The following is a 14,197-nucleotide window of genomic DNA, read 5'->3' as shown; positions in this document are numbered from 1 at the left end:
TTTCATAATCATCCATTTTTTTTTATTGAGACCAGGGAGTTATTTATGTGCGACAGATCTTTGCTTAAAACACATTATCTGTGGCTTAAGTCGTCTAATTGTTCACTAATGGCGAGTTGCTCACTTTGGCTCGGGTCGGGTCGGTATGTCTTCGTACGGGTGTGTTTCCACTAGCATTGGGTCCCACCTCGGCATGAGTGGAGTCACTGGCCGAGAGTTCCCCGGCTTAATTTGTGTGCGACACAACAACAATGGACGACATGGAGGCAGTGTTATGCCTGTTGCTTGGTGTGTGGTTTTTGACTAAATTGAAAGTAAAGGACGACAGACAGGCAAGGCTTCAAGCGGTGAAACAGATCACCTAAGTCAAGTATAAAAGACTTTACCAAGCGATCGACCAGTATTCCACCGAGGCCAAGATGATACGGAGTAGACGACGTAAGCAGGTAAGTTACCCAATCTGCTCCCCGCTATGTGTTTATGGCACATTTTAGTCCCTGCTAGGCTCGCTTGGAATCCCAGCTGAGCAGGGACCAAACCGACCCAAGCCCACCCGACCTGAGCCGAAGTGGGCCAGTGGAAACACGCCCTAATTGACTGTTCCCTATAAAATAAGATGCTCAATATCAATCAATGTGCTTGATATTAAGTATAAAACTGAGATTGTAGAAACACGAGTTATCTTCACCTTGCATCACCCTTAAGTAAAAGTCAAATAACCAAAACTGCACACCCTTGAGTGGCCTCTTGATGCTGTCCCCCAAAGCAAGTCAGTCCCCATAGACCACCTATGTTAAAATGTCTCAAGTTACAGCATAAATAAACATTTTACAGCCTGAGAAACATTTTGGCCTCCATAAATCTCCTCCCACCCATCTTTACTGATTTGTTCATTGGAAACCTCTACATCATTTTTGACCACCACATGTCTGCAAACTAACAATCTTTCAAATACATACAATATCCTCCCTTATGACTTACCGGACTCCAAGTCAAGCTGGTAGAGGTACTGGGAGGTGCTAAGGGTGACCACCACCACACGGTGCCTGAGGATGTCCTCCCTTGTGGGCATTTGAAAAGTGACCTGTGTGCTGGAGATGAGACAGTACTGCTGGACTACTGGGTGGACCGTCTTAACCCAGCGGTTCCGAAAGTATACCCTAGAGAGAAAGGAAAAACAGAAGAATTACTTATTACTTCAGGGGTAGTTTTTGCCCCATTGTTCAGCTTATTTGGATATCCATACAACCATAAATGTTAATGTGAGCGACAACTCTGAATAAGTGAACAGCAAGTACAGGTGTGAACTTGTTAAATCGATTCAACCCAAAAAGGTTTTCACACAATGTTATGCTGAACGACCCTCTTGTTTGATTGCCTAGCCACCATCAACCTGTGCACTCCACTTCCGGTTCATTCACCTGTTGTTGGCAATGCCTTAAATACTGCTAATCACAAATTAAACCATCTGGACCAGTTCCTGAATGCTTTAATAGTCAATCATGAGCTCACATTCGCACGATTCACCATCAAAACAAAGAGAACGCACACTTTGATTCTGAAAATCCTTAATTAACTTAATTGTTTCGTGAGCCACTTACTTCTAAGACTGACATAATAATTATCTATGCCATTCTGTGCTCGAGTGGGTGGATTGTTAACGAGTGATTCAAAAGAAGAACTAAATCTCAATCAAGCTGAGATTATTTTAGAGGTTAATGGTGTAGACGTGTAGAATGAATCCTTCCAGGGATGTTGGTCAGCCCTCTTCTGAAGCACAGCCAGATGTATTTATTGATCATGGAGGATTTTATACTGTTGTTTCATTTGAGGTAAAACAATACAAGAATGATTATGGAAGAATTCCCCCTGGAACCCATCCAAATCAGACAATCCGTTCATGTGAAACAAGTAATTTGATTGCCCAGATGGTCCCTTGGCTTGTTTGTACATACAGTTATTACATCAGACCAAGCTTGGCCAGGTAGCCTCTGTTTTCCCATCACTTGTGACGTCTGGGTTCACTTGTATTCAATTAGAAGTCACCGATGCAGTGTAGAGAGGTTATATGTGTCAGGTATGCTGCCTCCAGGTGTACCTCGAAAAGCAGAGCAGTTCCTGTGGTCACATCTTCAAAGTCAGTCCAAGGTCTACCTGTCATCCCAGTGATCTATCTCTATCTCATCCTAAGTCTCCCTCAAAAATATACTAATATATCTTAAAACTCAATTATACTGTCAAACCCTCTGTGAAACCTGGGTCTCAACACCCTGACTGAGTATACTAGTGGAACATCATAGGTCTTACAACAACATCAACTACATTTGTATGACATGTGGATCTCTAAATCTGAAAGAAATGCACTGTGTAGAAGAAGCACATACATGGCAACAAACTTTTTTGACATTAAAACATACCTTTTTATGTGCAATGTTTGCTTTAGGGCACTACTGCATATTTAACTGCTGGGCAGACTGTCAGACTCATGATCAAATCACAAATTTAGCCCTTAAGCCATCACATCTTCTTTAGGTAAGTGTTCTTTCTCACCTGAGAGGTCTGGCATGTGGATTGCCTGCTTCAACATAAGGATGAAGGTAGTCCTTGATGTAAAGGTCAGCTGCACTGTTGGAGTGGGTGCAGATCAGAACCCTGTGGGGCCAAAAGACAAACCAGTCAGACATGAAACGTCGTTCACGGTTACTGCAATAAACAATGGCAGCGATTCTCCAAACTGCAGTATTTTAAGTGATGTGATGCAGACCTGCGCGAGTATATACTGCAAGTGATTTTTTGACTGTGATTCAGGGGGACAGGCCTTTGCAAGCTGGCAAGATGTATTTTTTTCAACAGTTACTGCGTCTCAAGAGACAACGCACAAGAAATTAGGTCTATCATCCAATGCAATTCTGAATATTTTCAATCTGGTGAAATGTATCAAAATGCATTTACAAAATAATAACATTCTTACAATATCCACAATACTGTGAGTTTCCAGTTGCTTGTAGCATCTATTGTTTTCCATTCACATTTTTACATCACACTCAATACAATAAAACACATACACAAGAAAGGAAACGCCTCCAACATATCTGACAACATTGCTAATTTACAGCAGGTGCTTTAAAGCCTGTAGTAGCAGTGTTAAAGTGACATGAATATTTATTAAAACTGAAAGCTACACAAAGCTTAATAGGTACTCACTTAAATGTCTGCGAATCATCATAGTGACAAATTTGCAGAGAATGCTTCCGGCATTGAACATGTACAGTAACACATATTGTGTCCACCTGAATGGGTTCTATACCATTTTAATAGTAAGATGGGCAGCCCATAGGGGACACTTCCACTTGTCTTGGCTTTTAAAATATCCATAATTCATTCTAAACACTGAATATTATATGTATTCAGAGTACAATGAGAAATAAATATTACATTACTACATATTTTTCAAAGGACAATTTCCTACTTTTATGTTACATACAGCCATCCGCCTCTCCCTTATTAAGAGAGGCAATGTTAGCTTCTGTTCAGTGGGGTATTACATTCATTTTTCATAAAGACCAAGGGAGCCATTTGTGAGCTTGTGCAACATTGCTTTGCTTCTACCACAAGAAATTCTAGAATTTTGTTATGGCACACACTGAGGGAACTCCGATGATGAAAAATGCCAATAGTAGACAACTGTGTTGTGTTTTATCTTGACACAGAGCTACAAGGCCCTGAGTTTGATTGATCTGCGAGAGCATTTATTCTGGTCAAGGAAAGGCTTTCATAATCAAAGAAAATGACATAAATGCATCAAAATGGCCAGGACATTTCATTTTAAACGATACAGGCTGAAACACACCCGCAGCAGCTTGGCGCTTTACGACTGAGTGTTTTCTTAAACTGTAAATGTCAAACCCAAGGCTGCCACTGCCCTAAAGCTAAAATCCAGGCCACTTCACACTCAGCTTCCATGCTGTCTCCCTCACACCCTTTGACTGACCTCTTAACCATCTGAAGCTGTTAAGATTGATACAAACTTTCATGCACATGCTTCTTCCCTGCAAACATTCCTCAAAACACTCCGTCCATCACAATGAATAACACTGATTACTTCACCGCTGGGTTACAAGGTAGAGATAAGTTAGTGATGTCAAGGTTGTTGAGGAGGTGGGCAAATATGTGCTTGAGAAAAGTGAATGACAAAATGTGATGCAATTTGTCAAGTTGCCAAAAAAAAAACCCAACCCAACAAAACAAATCTTTGATTAAATAAAATAAAATTGCAAGGCCATGGTGTATTGAGGTGTATTGCATCATCAAGGAGAGGTGCTTCTTTTATTCTGCCCCTACCATTTCAATCAGTGAGGGTAATTAATAGAAACGTCTCACAGCGCTGCAGTTCAACAGAATCACAATCTCCATGACAGTAACAAAGTTGACACAATTTCAACAAGAACGATTATTTCTGATACCTTTTGAAGATGTGAAACAAAACAATAAGTGTGCCAATACACCATATTTATTTAAAAGTAACATTTATATAGTATAAGGAAAGTGAAGTTTGGGATTGTTGCCAAAGGATTAGAAAAATTAGATTTTAAATCTTGAAACAAAAATAAGAAAAGACATAAACCAACCTGCTGTTGTCCTGGCGGAGGATGTGTTTGACAGCCTGTGCCAGGGTGAATGTCTTGCCAGTGCCATAGGGCCCAATGATGAGGATTGGGGGCAGAGGGATGGCAATAGGGGTGGTGATGGCAAGGATGGCCTCTTTCTGCTTGGCATTCAGACGAGGATCCAGCTGTTCATCCCACTGCCTGAGGACGAAGGGACAACGGATAATTATTTTAATGAAATAAACTTAAAAGAAATATGCATTTAGACATTTGATAAAGTATCGCCTTACTAACTATGAATCGCTTTGAACATGAGTGACAAAAATTCTGTTTATCTAATTAACTTCACTGGGACAGAGATTAAATGAGAGACACATTCTTGCATTGAATGAGAAATGCCTGTGCACATATAAAAAGACAAATTAGATCATTTGGGAGAAGGTGTGGTGATGGGGTGTTTGGGAAATAATATGTGGGCGGATAAACCAGGGAGGCAGAGAAAGCACAGAAGTGTTGAAGATGTTCGATAGAAGCAAGTGCATGAAAGAAAGCTCAGAGAGAAACAATGAGGGCAAAAAAATGGGTAAGAAAAGAGAGAAGTTCAATGCAGTCACAATGAATTTTTCAACATGTCCTCAACAGCCTGAAAAGACAAAAATAAAGGCAATGTAAGATCTCAAGACTATTGGTGGACAGGGTGTCAATGACCAGAGAAACTTTCACTTGGAGAGACAGTCTGACATCATTTATTTCTAATTATTATGTGAAAGAGTTACAGTTTTTTTCTGCTAATATAAAAAATGGACAAACATCCAGGCTTGGATGCCATGGTGTTCTCCACATCAGGTTGGAAAAAAAAGAAGACAAAAATTAAAAACAAAAAAAAACAACAACAACCAGCCCTTATATCTTAAACATAGAGGTGGACTTATGTATGTGTTCAATTCAGATGAGCTGGAGGGAGGGAGGGATACACACACACGCATCGCCCACGCACACCGGTCTAAGAGGGAGATGTTGTCTTGCAGAGTGTGTGTGTCCATGTTTGTCTGCTAGCATCAATGTCCTCATTATGAAGACTTGCATACTCTAAAGCTGTGAATCGACCAACACAGACCGATTCAGCTCCAACAGAGGAATAGTTGGGGGGGGGACATATCTCAGTGTTCAAGTACTTGTTTATGTCAGAGACGTGTGCATGAGCTACATTCACTGGTCTTTTCTACTCCCAAAAATAGATACCCATAAATCAGGTTTTTCTACCCAATAATGATCAAATCTAACTAACAGTCTGAAATGCAGATAATACAGATTTAACGAATGTAGGCGGGGCTTAATCAGGGGTAAGGGAAACAACCATTCTTGGTTGGCTGTGGGAGGCGATTTAAAAATGAGTTGTTATTTGATAAGACTAAACTCTGGCAAAGCTTCTTTGAGCTGACACTGTTTGACTGCAGTAACAATGTTTTGTCGCATAGACAGCACACTTTCCTTCTCAAAATACACTGAGTCCTGCTTATTCAACATGGCATAACAAAGCGATGTTTCACCCAAAATTAATTATCCATGAAGGCCATTTCAGAAGCTCAGACTAGCCTACTATGGTGTGGTAGTGGGAACCCCTAATTCAGGGTGATGAACTCCTATACCAACTACATTTTCTCCTTGAGTGTAACCGAGGGAAAGAAAAAGAAATCAAACTTTTGTGTCTTTTATGCATCAAAACTAAAGGACAACAAAATCAAAGCAATAGTCGAATACGCCTGTTAGAGTTCAGAATCCAACAGTAAATGATTGATTAAGATGTTATTCACAGCTCAATTAACATTTTGTTCTGTTACACCCTTATCTTAACATGGCTAATAAGGACATGTTAATTCTCCATCACTGGCTTTTGAGTCATAGTTGCTCGCCTATTAAAGCTACGCTACCACAGAGATTGTGTGCGGCCTATTAAATCTAAATTAAATCTCTGAATGCAAACTGTATGTTTGTCATTTCAAGCAGAATTTCAGCTAAAAAATAAAAAAAATTTTAAAAAAAAATCACTCCCTCGGTGAAACACCACGGCTTATCCAAATTTCCAATTAAAACAAAAGTCTACATCAATCAAATCCCGGAGACAAGATGAAGCGGCAGCCTTGGAAAATCACTGTGGATTATATTCAACTCTGGCTCTAGTCAATAAAGATTACTGCCTCGCTCCCCTCACCTGTCCAACTTCTGAGGGATATCTAAAGCTGAGAAAAGCTGCCAGCATTTCACAATGGCCGGCAAGTCAGCAAGGCGAAGGGTATTTGGTGAACTCCGTCCCCTCTGGGAGGGTATTTGTCAAGCTAATATTATGGGTGGGTATTAAAATAATTGCTGCGTAATAAATGTGCTGAGGATTAGACGTATTTACTGTGCACCAACGTGCATACATGCTGTGTGAACACTTGAAAACAATATAAATGGAAGTTTAGGGCTTTAGTAGGGACTACGAAACATTATCCATTAGCAATATGAAAAGAAAGTCTGCTGTATTTTTTTTATAGGTGATATATTTAATGACAGAAGCTTACAACATTTTAGATTGTGTGTTTGTGCATGCGTTGAAGTACCTGTTAGGGCTCCAGGGGATGGTTGGAACAAGGCCAATGTCAGGGAAAAGAATGGTGTTTTCTTTGATGCGATCCAGGGCGTAGTGCATCTCACACAGTGGCAATCTGTTGAGCTGGAACTGGAGCTCCACCTAACACACAGGCAAAACCAGAGGTTTACACCAAGAAGTCATTTCATTAAAAACAGCATATCTACCTCCATCTACAGGCGAAGTCTAACAAGCTATAAGCAGAGTGGGATTCCAGTAATGTTTGAGGAGACACTTGTTTGGAGGGTGCAATAACTGCACATCAAATGGGAACCATTAAAATTTGATTAGGTGGTATAACTCACAATTGTTTTGCCATCAAACCAAGACAACAAACCCAAACACGAACACAACTCTTAAAAAAAATAAAACCAAGATTTAATGTATCCTATTTTCTTTACAGAGTTGCTGCTACTCCACCTACTGGACTGTACATCTAATTGATGAGATATGACTTGAAACACAAACACACGTCTTCACCTCATTAAACCCTCCATCTAGTGAACCATGCTGAGGAATTTTGTAGTGAACCTTCGCAGTGCAACCTAACCCTTGATGGTGACAGACAAACCCAGGCTTCATGATCCACTGGTCAAATCTGACTGAATTTAAATGACTGAGTAGTTTAAACAGCATTTTTCAGAACGAAATCCCACATTTACAGCTTCTGTTATGACTGATATGCTACTAGGGTTACATCGTATTCAGTTAGGGATGGGTACCTTAATAATTATTACCAGTACATGATTGGGTCGGTATTGAGGTACTGATAAGCTCCTTCATAAACAAGGCCACTGTCGGTATTCATGGAGTGTTAATTCAATCTAACGAAGATGGCAACTGCCCCCATGATGTCGAAGCTGCCGGCCCTACATCAACGTGAGGAACATTTCGGAAAGATCTGTGGCAGCTTGTAACTTTCTCTGAGTGATCATTTTAATTCTGAATGTAGCTGAAGTCTCAGCAGTCGTGTGTTTGGAGGGTTTGTTTGGTGATGTGGCAATTAAATCAAGGGCTTTATCAGCTCTGAGTTGTATCATAAGCTAATGAGTCAATATGTAGCATTATTGAGCTGAGCCGAATTTAGTGGCTGTTTCAGAAATAGACAAATATGTACCCGAGAACAGTTTTATTGTGAATTCAACTAAAATGGAGGAGCAATGTGGGTGTGAAACTGAAAATAGGAGAGGAGATCAATTACTGATTTTTTTTTTTTTTAGCTCATATCATCATTGGCTTGATATTCTAAATATTTCTGCCCTGTTCCACTATGTAAGTTTTGAGATAAACTCTGTCATGACTCATCCTGTCATGTCATCACCCCACAAAACATGAGAACTTGTTAACAAGCACTGTGGCCAGGTGCAGCCAATCCTGCCACTCCTGCACCTGAAATCACCCTTTGATGGCTGCTGTCATCATCGCTGCATGTTTTCTTTGCAAACAAGCATTTTTCAGTGCCAATTCATGACTGGCCTCAACCAGAAAACAACCAAACTGTAACTAAACATGCCACTGAAGCTGTACCTGCGTTGTTGCACAGAGAATACTAACAAAAGACATAAAGAGAGTCAGGACGGGGGGGGGGGGGTGTAACTCTTTTTGTTTTTGTTTTTACATTTAATGAATATTCTAATATTGGAAAATATCCTGACCCACCCATAATGGTTTGTCAAAGAAAAACTGAATAGCCAGTGTCCCATTGAAGTCATACAAGGCAATTACTTTCCAGTTTGTGGCAAAAATAATATAACTTGAATTCTTTTTTCACTTTGTATTTCATAACCCTCTACTTTTTGCACCAAACTATAAAGCGCAGTATCAATAATAGTACTGCTAAGTATCAGTATCGATAAACAGTAACAATAAAAACCTATCAATAACCATCCCTGCATTCAGTACTGACTTTACAGCATCTAGTATATTAAGTGATTGATAAATAGTAGTCACTTATGGCACAGGTGCAGTTTGTGACCATGTTTGCAGTCAAAACAAATAGAAAAACAACACTTGAATAGACCCACAGAAGACAAAATTTACATCCGATGAACCCTCACAGATGTTTAAAGAATACCTAGCTTGAGATGGACACATGCAGGTGCAGGTCAAGTGTACAACGTTTTCAGAAAGGAATGATAAAAAAACGGAAAAACTGAATGCAAGAGATAAAGTGAAGAAGACTCGGTAAGAAGAAAAAAAGGCTGACGAGGCAAGAAAGTGAACTAAACAACAAATACAAGGAGTCTGAACATGAAACATCAAGGCTGAATGAAATAGTGCAAGAATCCACAGAGAAAGATAGGAAAATGAAATTCCAGGCAGTAGCAGAATAAGAAGATTATGTGCCCACAGTGATGGGATGACAGTTGTTTTGATAACTGTTAACACAGAGTCTTGTTTCTACCACAGGCATTCAGAATGGCAGAGAGAAATCCAGCTGAGCTAAAGTCATGCAATAGAGGGAAATGTCTCCAAACCAAACAACCTGAGACAAATCAGCACAGTCGATTGGCCCAAAAGTCTTATCCTGGGAATACCGTTTTCTCCTCTAGGGAAACCTTTAATCTGGTGATTCTTATAGTTCTAAAAAGTCACAACGTTAGGGGGGAAAGCATTGAGAGCTCAATGGTAATTGACATAGCCTAAGAGATATTCAGGGCATGTTTCCCTCTACGCTACTGTCCACCAGTTTTACTTCATATCCGCTGGTGAGAGTTGCTATTTCCCTTCTACAAATCATGACTGACAACCCAAATATAGATAAATGAATCAACACTGTAAAACTGTGGTAAATATTCTGGTGAGCTTCATTCTCAAATGCATTTGCTCACCATGGTCGTTCTCTTAGTACCTGAGTGTAGCCCATACCTGTATCTCTCTGTCAGGCTGGAGCCCGAGCTCCTCACAGCAGTCCTTGCAGATCCTTAGGAAGATGTAATCCTTGGTCTTTTCCTCAATCACAGCCTCATAAACACGCTCTTTGACCCCAGGAGGTGGCTGGCTGCAGAAGCCCTCACGGCCCAACGGCAGTAGAAGGACTGAATTCACCTTGGTCATCACTAGTCGTCCTGCCAGTGTGTCCTGAGGTGAGACAATAGCTGCTCAGTGAGGCTAGCAAATAACCCCTTTGGGCTCCAGTGCTGACACAAAATGAACGAGTATTATATTGTAAGTATACTGCAGTTCCCATTGAAGACCTTTGTTTTTGTTTTACCTCAGAAAGAGTTTCTGTGAGTCTGAAACGTGCAAAAAGCTGCCCATTCTGGGCGTACTTGGCTCCGACAGAAATGCCCGTCAGCATAAAGCTGGTAACCAGCTGGAGGTTTACTTTGATGTTAAATCTGAGGGACAAACATGAGAAAGTTGTTAGGTATTTTTAAATACACAACTACATTGAAAAATACATGAGAAAAATGAGAGCAATGGTATATATGATCAATAAACTGGTAGCACAATTACCTCCCATTGCAGACATGAATCAACCATATGTAGCTTTTAGCACTTTATCAATATGTGGGTTGAGCATTACATTACAGGGCTTTGAAAAGAGGTACAAGAGAGTGATGTAATTTGGGTGACACCACTGAATCAATCACAGACGCAGCAAGTGATTTCTTCTCATCCCACATTAGCCAATGCATCACACACGCACCTCTGCTTCACCAATGGACCTATAGTGTCCTGTATGCAGTGCACAGATATTACAATATTTAAATAAAATGGTACACATTGTCTGGATTGGTGATAGTAAAGGAAGAATGCTTTGATGACACGCACTACTCGACAGCTTTAATTTGCTACTGTTCAAAAGGTTTAAATGACAAATGATTCCTCATCAAGAAATTACAGCACAGGCAATTTATTTCTAATTTGAGAGTCCTTTAGAGAAATTACATCAAAAATAAAAACATGTTGCATGATGATTGATGGACTGGAGGTTAATCTGCTCTACACCTTGCTGTGCGCGCATTTAGGAAGCAAATCAATTTTCTCATGAAGTAAACAGGAAATGAAAAACAAGCATTGGCGCACGCAGTTGATCCATGTGCACATTTAGGGAAAAGTGAAGCGTAATGGGTAAAATGTCGATTGAGTAAAGACTGTTTAAGACAGTCTCCGTGTTCTTTGCTGGTTCTGAAATGATGAAACGGAGGGCAATATTGGTGATGAAGTCAGCGGGTTGATTGACGTATGCAGATATATTATAATTAACAAAATCATTCATTATTTGCAACTCAGTGGTGTTACACAACCATAACAACTCCTCAGTTTCTAGTTATGGCTTGCATCAGGTTGTAATCTCAAAAAGCGTAGAAATTGAAAATAAAAATAAAATGACACTTGTGGTTTTTCATGACTCCATTTTCACTTTAGAAAATAAGACAATGCTTCTTTCCCTGCGGATACAAGACTGCAAACAGGAAGATGTCTCCTAAAAAAAGTATAAATATATATATATATATATATATATATATATATATATATATATATATATATATATATATATATATATATATATATATATATATATATATATATATATATATATATATATATATATATATAGTGACTGGAGCTATTAAAAGAGTGCATTTGCAGATCCATAAGAGTCCACATTAAACCAGGAATCTCCTGCTTCAACCCAATCTATCATGAATAGTATTAGTCTGCCAGAGCACGGATGGTTTAGCAGGCAGGGAGATTATTCATGTGCACGTTGAAGTGCAGTAGCTTAAAAGAAAAATTTCATAATGCAGATAATGACATAAAGGATCCATAACTTAATCCCCCACTAAGTTAAATGACACAACATCATAAGAGACGACCAAATTAAGACCAAAGAGAAAAGTTGATGCATTTCAAGTAATGGGAATGAGTGACTTCCCCCACTCACTGAATGAGGGATTAGGTTGATCCTGTGATTTCACCTGTCATCATCGTTACACTTCTTTAAACCAGTGGCACACAGGCTAAGCAATAATCTAGTCCATTCTAGAGGGAAAAAAAAAAAAAACTAGAATTTTCCTTTGTCACACTTTAGATACGTTAATACATGGCACTGTGAGGTACGTGGAAGCCACACTCGCACTCACACATGCGCACAGAAGAATTTCACAACGAAGATCAAGTCTGACACCTTGTGGTGGGCTGGAATCTCATTAAAAAAAGGTATAAATATCTCCCCCAAAAAAAATAAAATTGTACCACATATCTCCCAGTCCACATTGGTGTATAACAACTACGAACATTATGACGGGTAATTTTAAAGAGTCCGTCAAATAAATGAGGAAATACACATTCAAATCATAACTACCTTTTTCAGTTGTTGTAATACCAAGTTTGTTAAACACAGCAGCAGCTGTTTTAAGAGTTTTCTTGAGAGTGACTTGCTGTGAGTGAATGTTGACTTATTAATATAGCTACCTGCTTGTCCAATATTCCAAGCACAAGTTGAAAGATAAGGGAAAACTACTAAAAGATGACCTTAAATCAGATTTCTTTTTTAAAACCATTATTAGCATTCTTATATATTTGGCATAACCTTTGAAAGTTATCTTTTCGTGGCAATTATTCTCTTTTCTCCTTGGCGAATGCTCAGGTTTTGTTTTTTTCCCCCCAATATTACTTCACAAGATTAGTTTTCAATGTCAGTGCTTCAAGGTGGTAATATAACAAGAAAATGGTTCTAAATAAGTATAAGTACATGTTTGGTACTTGTGAAAATAAAAAAGTTGATTGTTTGAGATTTGTCATTCGTAGAGACAAACAGGACAACCTTTGTCAGTAGGAGTAATTCCATCAGTGATCTACTAACGTTAAGCGTGTAGAACATTGCCGAATTGCACCTGAACACACCTAATTTTTAAGACCAACACACCTACATTCACACGGAGGTGCAAGTTCTTCTGCTCGAGAAAATGACAACTTGAACCAAATCAATGCTCTTCTGCAACGGGTGAGGGATGGAGCCCAAATTGACTTGGTGGTGTGACGGTCCACTTAGAGCTTCAAGAACTGCTTCAATAGGTACTGTTAGTCTCTGAAAGTCTACTGAAGGGATGAATGTCATTCTTCTAAGAGACATTTCCTCATTTCGAGTTTTGATGATGGTGGTGCAATACAACATGGTGCTATCTATCAAGCTTGTGATCCAACTAAGAAGAAATGCTAACACTTGTATACTCACTTGCTAACTTCCTTATATTGTGCAATTTCCTCTATGTAGAGCAGGTCGTGTAGTCGGGCCTGGTAGTTGTCTTTGGTCAGAGTCTTGTCCAGGACTGACTGGGTAAAGAGCTGGTCAGCTGACAGAGGGATCTGATAGCGGGAAAGAAGGCTGCGCTCCAGTTCAGCCATGGTCTCATTAGGAGTGAACTCCACAATTGTTTTACAGGAAGAGTCCCAACGTTTTGCAGTCATCAATAGCTGCTGCCTGGCTGCCATTAGGTGTTCTAGGTCTGGAAAACAAAGTATCCAAGAATGAGTGAACATCATTAACTCTAGTCCCGCCACTGACGTTTATGACACAATGCTTCCCTGCCATTGCAGAGACTTTCTGGTTTATCCTTGTTCTCCCTGTTATATTTTGGGGAGCACTGTTACCGACCATCTGACAAAAACAGGTCACTAACAAGAAAGGAAGGCTGTATGCAGCGGGGCTGCTCCTGGAAACTGCAGCCTGTAATTTTGGTCAGGGTTCTTCAAATCTGGTGCAGCCAAGAAAATAATCCCAGTCAAAACACCTGGCTTTTTAACGTGCTAATAAAAATTTTGAAGCTTTTTGTTTGAAAAGTGACCAATGAAGAGCAAAATGTTTTGTTTTGGTCAGCTACTGAAGGCTTTTAATGTTATTATATCATATGTATGTATTCCTCGGGTGTTGATAGACGAGGCACTCGCTTTTTGGCTGGGTTAGGAAAGAGTTCATGACTGTAACCCTATGTATTACAGTCTATTT

General features: G+C 39.6%; 1 protein-coding gene across 3 annotated transcripts in view; it reads right to left on the bottom strand.

Moving 5' to 3' along the window:
- helz (helicase with zinc finger) overlaps window positions 1-14,197 on the bottom strand; it is a 52,180-nt gene that overhangs the window by 25,604 nt on the left and 12,379 nt on the right. For all 3 annotated transcript variants that reach the window (XM_086211086.1, XM_086211085.1, XM_086211087.1), the window contains exons 12-18: window positions 13,427-13,697; window positions 10,454-10,580; window positions 10,108-10,320; window positions 7,211-7,341; window positions 4,629-4,808; window positions 2,551-2,652; window positions 982-1,160 (exon numbers count right to left, since the gene is read on the bottom strand). In XM_086211086.1, coding sequence (XP_086067212.1) covers window positions 982-1,160; window positions 2,551-2,652; window positions 4,629-4,808; window positions 7,211-7,341; window positions 10,108-10,320; window positions 10,454-10,580; window positions 13,427-13,697 — 1,203 coding nt within the window. The remainder of the gene's footprint in view (window positions 1-981; window positions 1,161-2,550; window positions 2,653-4,628; window positions 4,809-7,210; window positions 7,342-10,107; window positions 10,321-10,453; window positions 10,581-13,426; window positions 13,698-14,197) is intronic.

This window comes from Aulostomus chinensis, chromosome 8 (genome assembly GCF_037954235.1).
Source record: "Aulostomus chinensis isolate RoL2024-O1b breed Wild chromosome 8, RoL_Achi_v1.0, whole genome shotgun sequence".
Lineage (NCBI taxonomy): Eukaryota > Metazoa > Chordata > Actinopteri > Syngnathiformes > Aulostomidae > Aulostomus > Aulostomus chinensis.
This window is presented reverse-complemented; position numbering and strand designations above follow the sequence as displayed.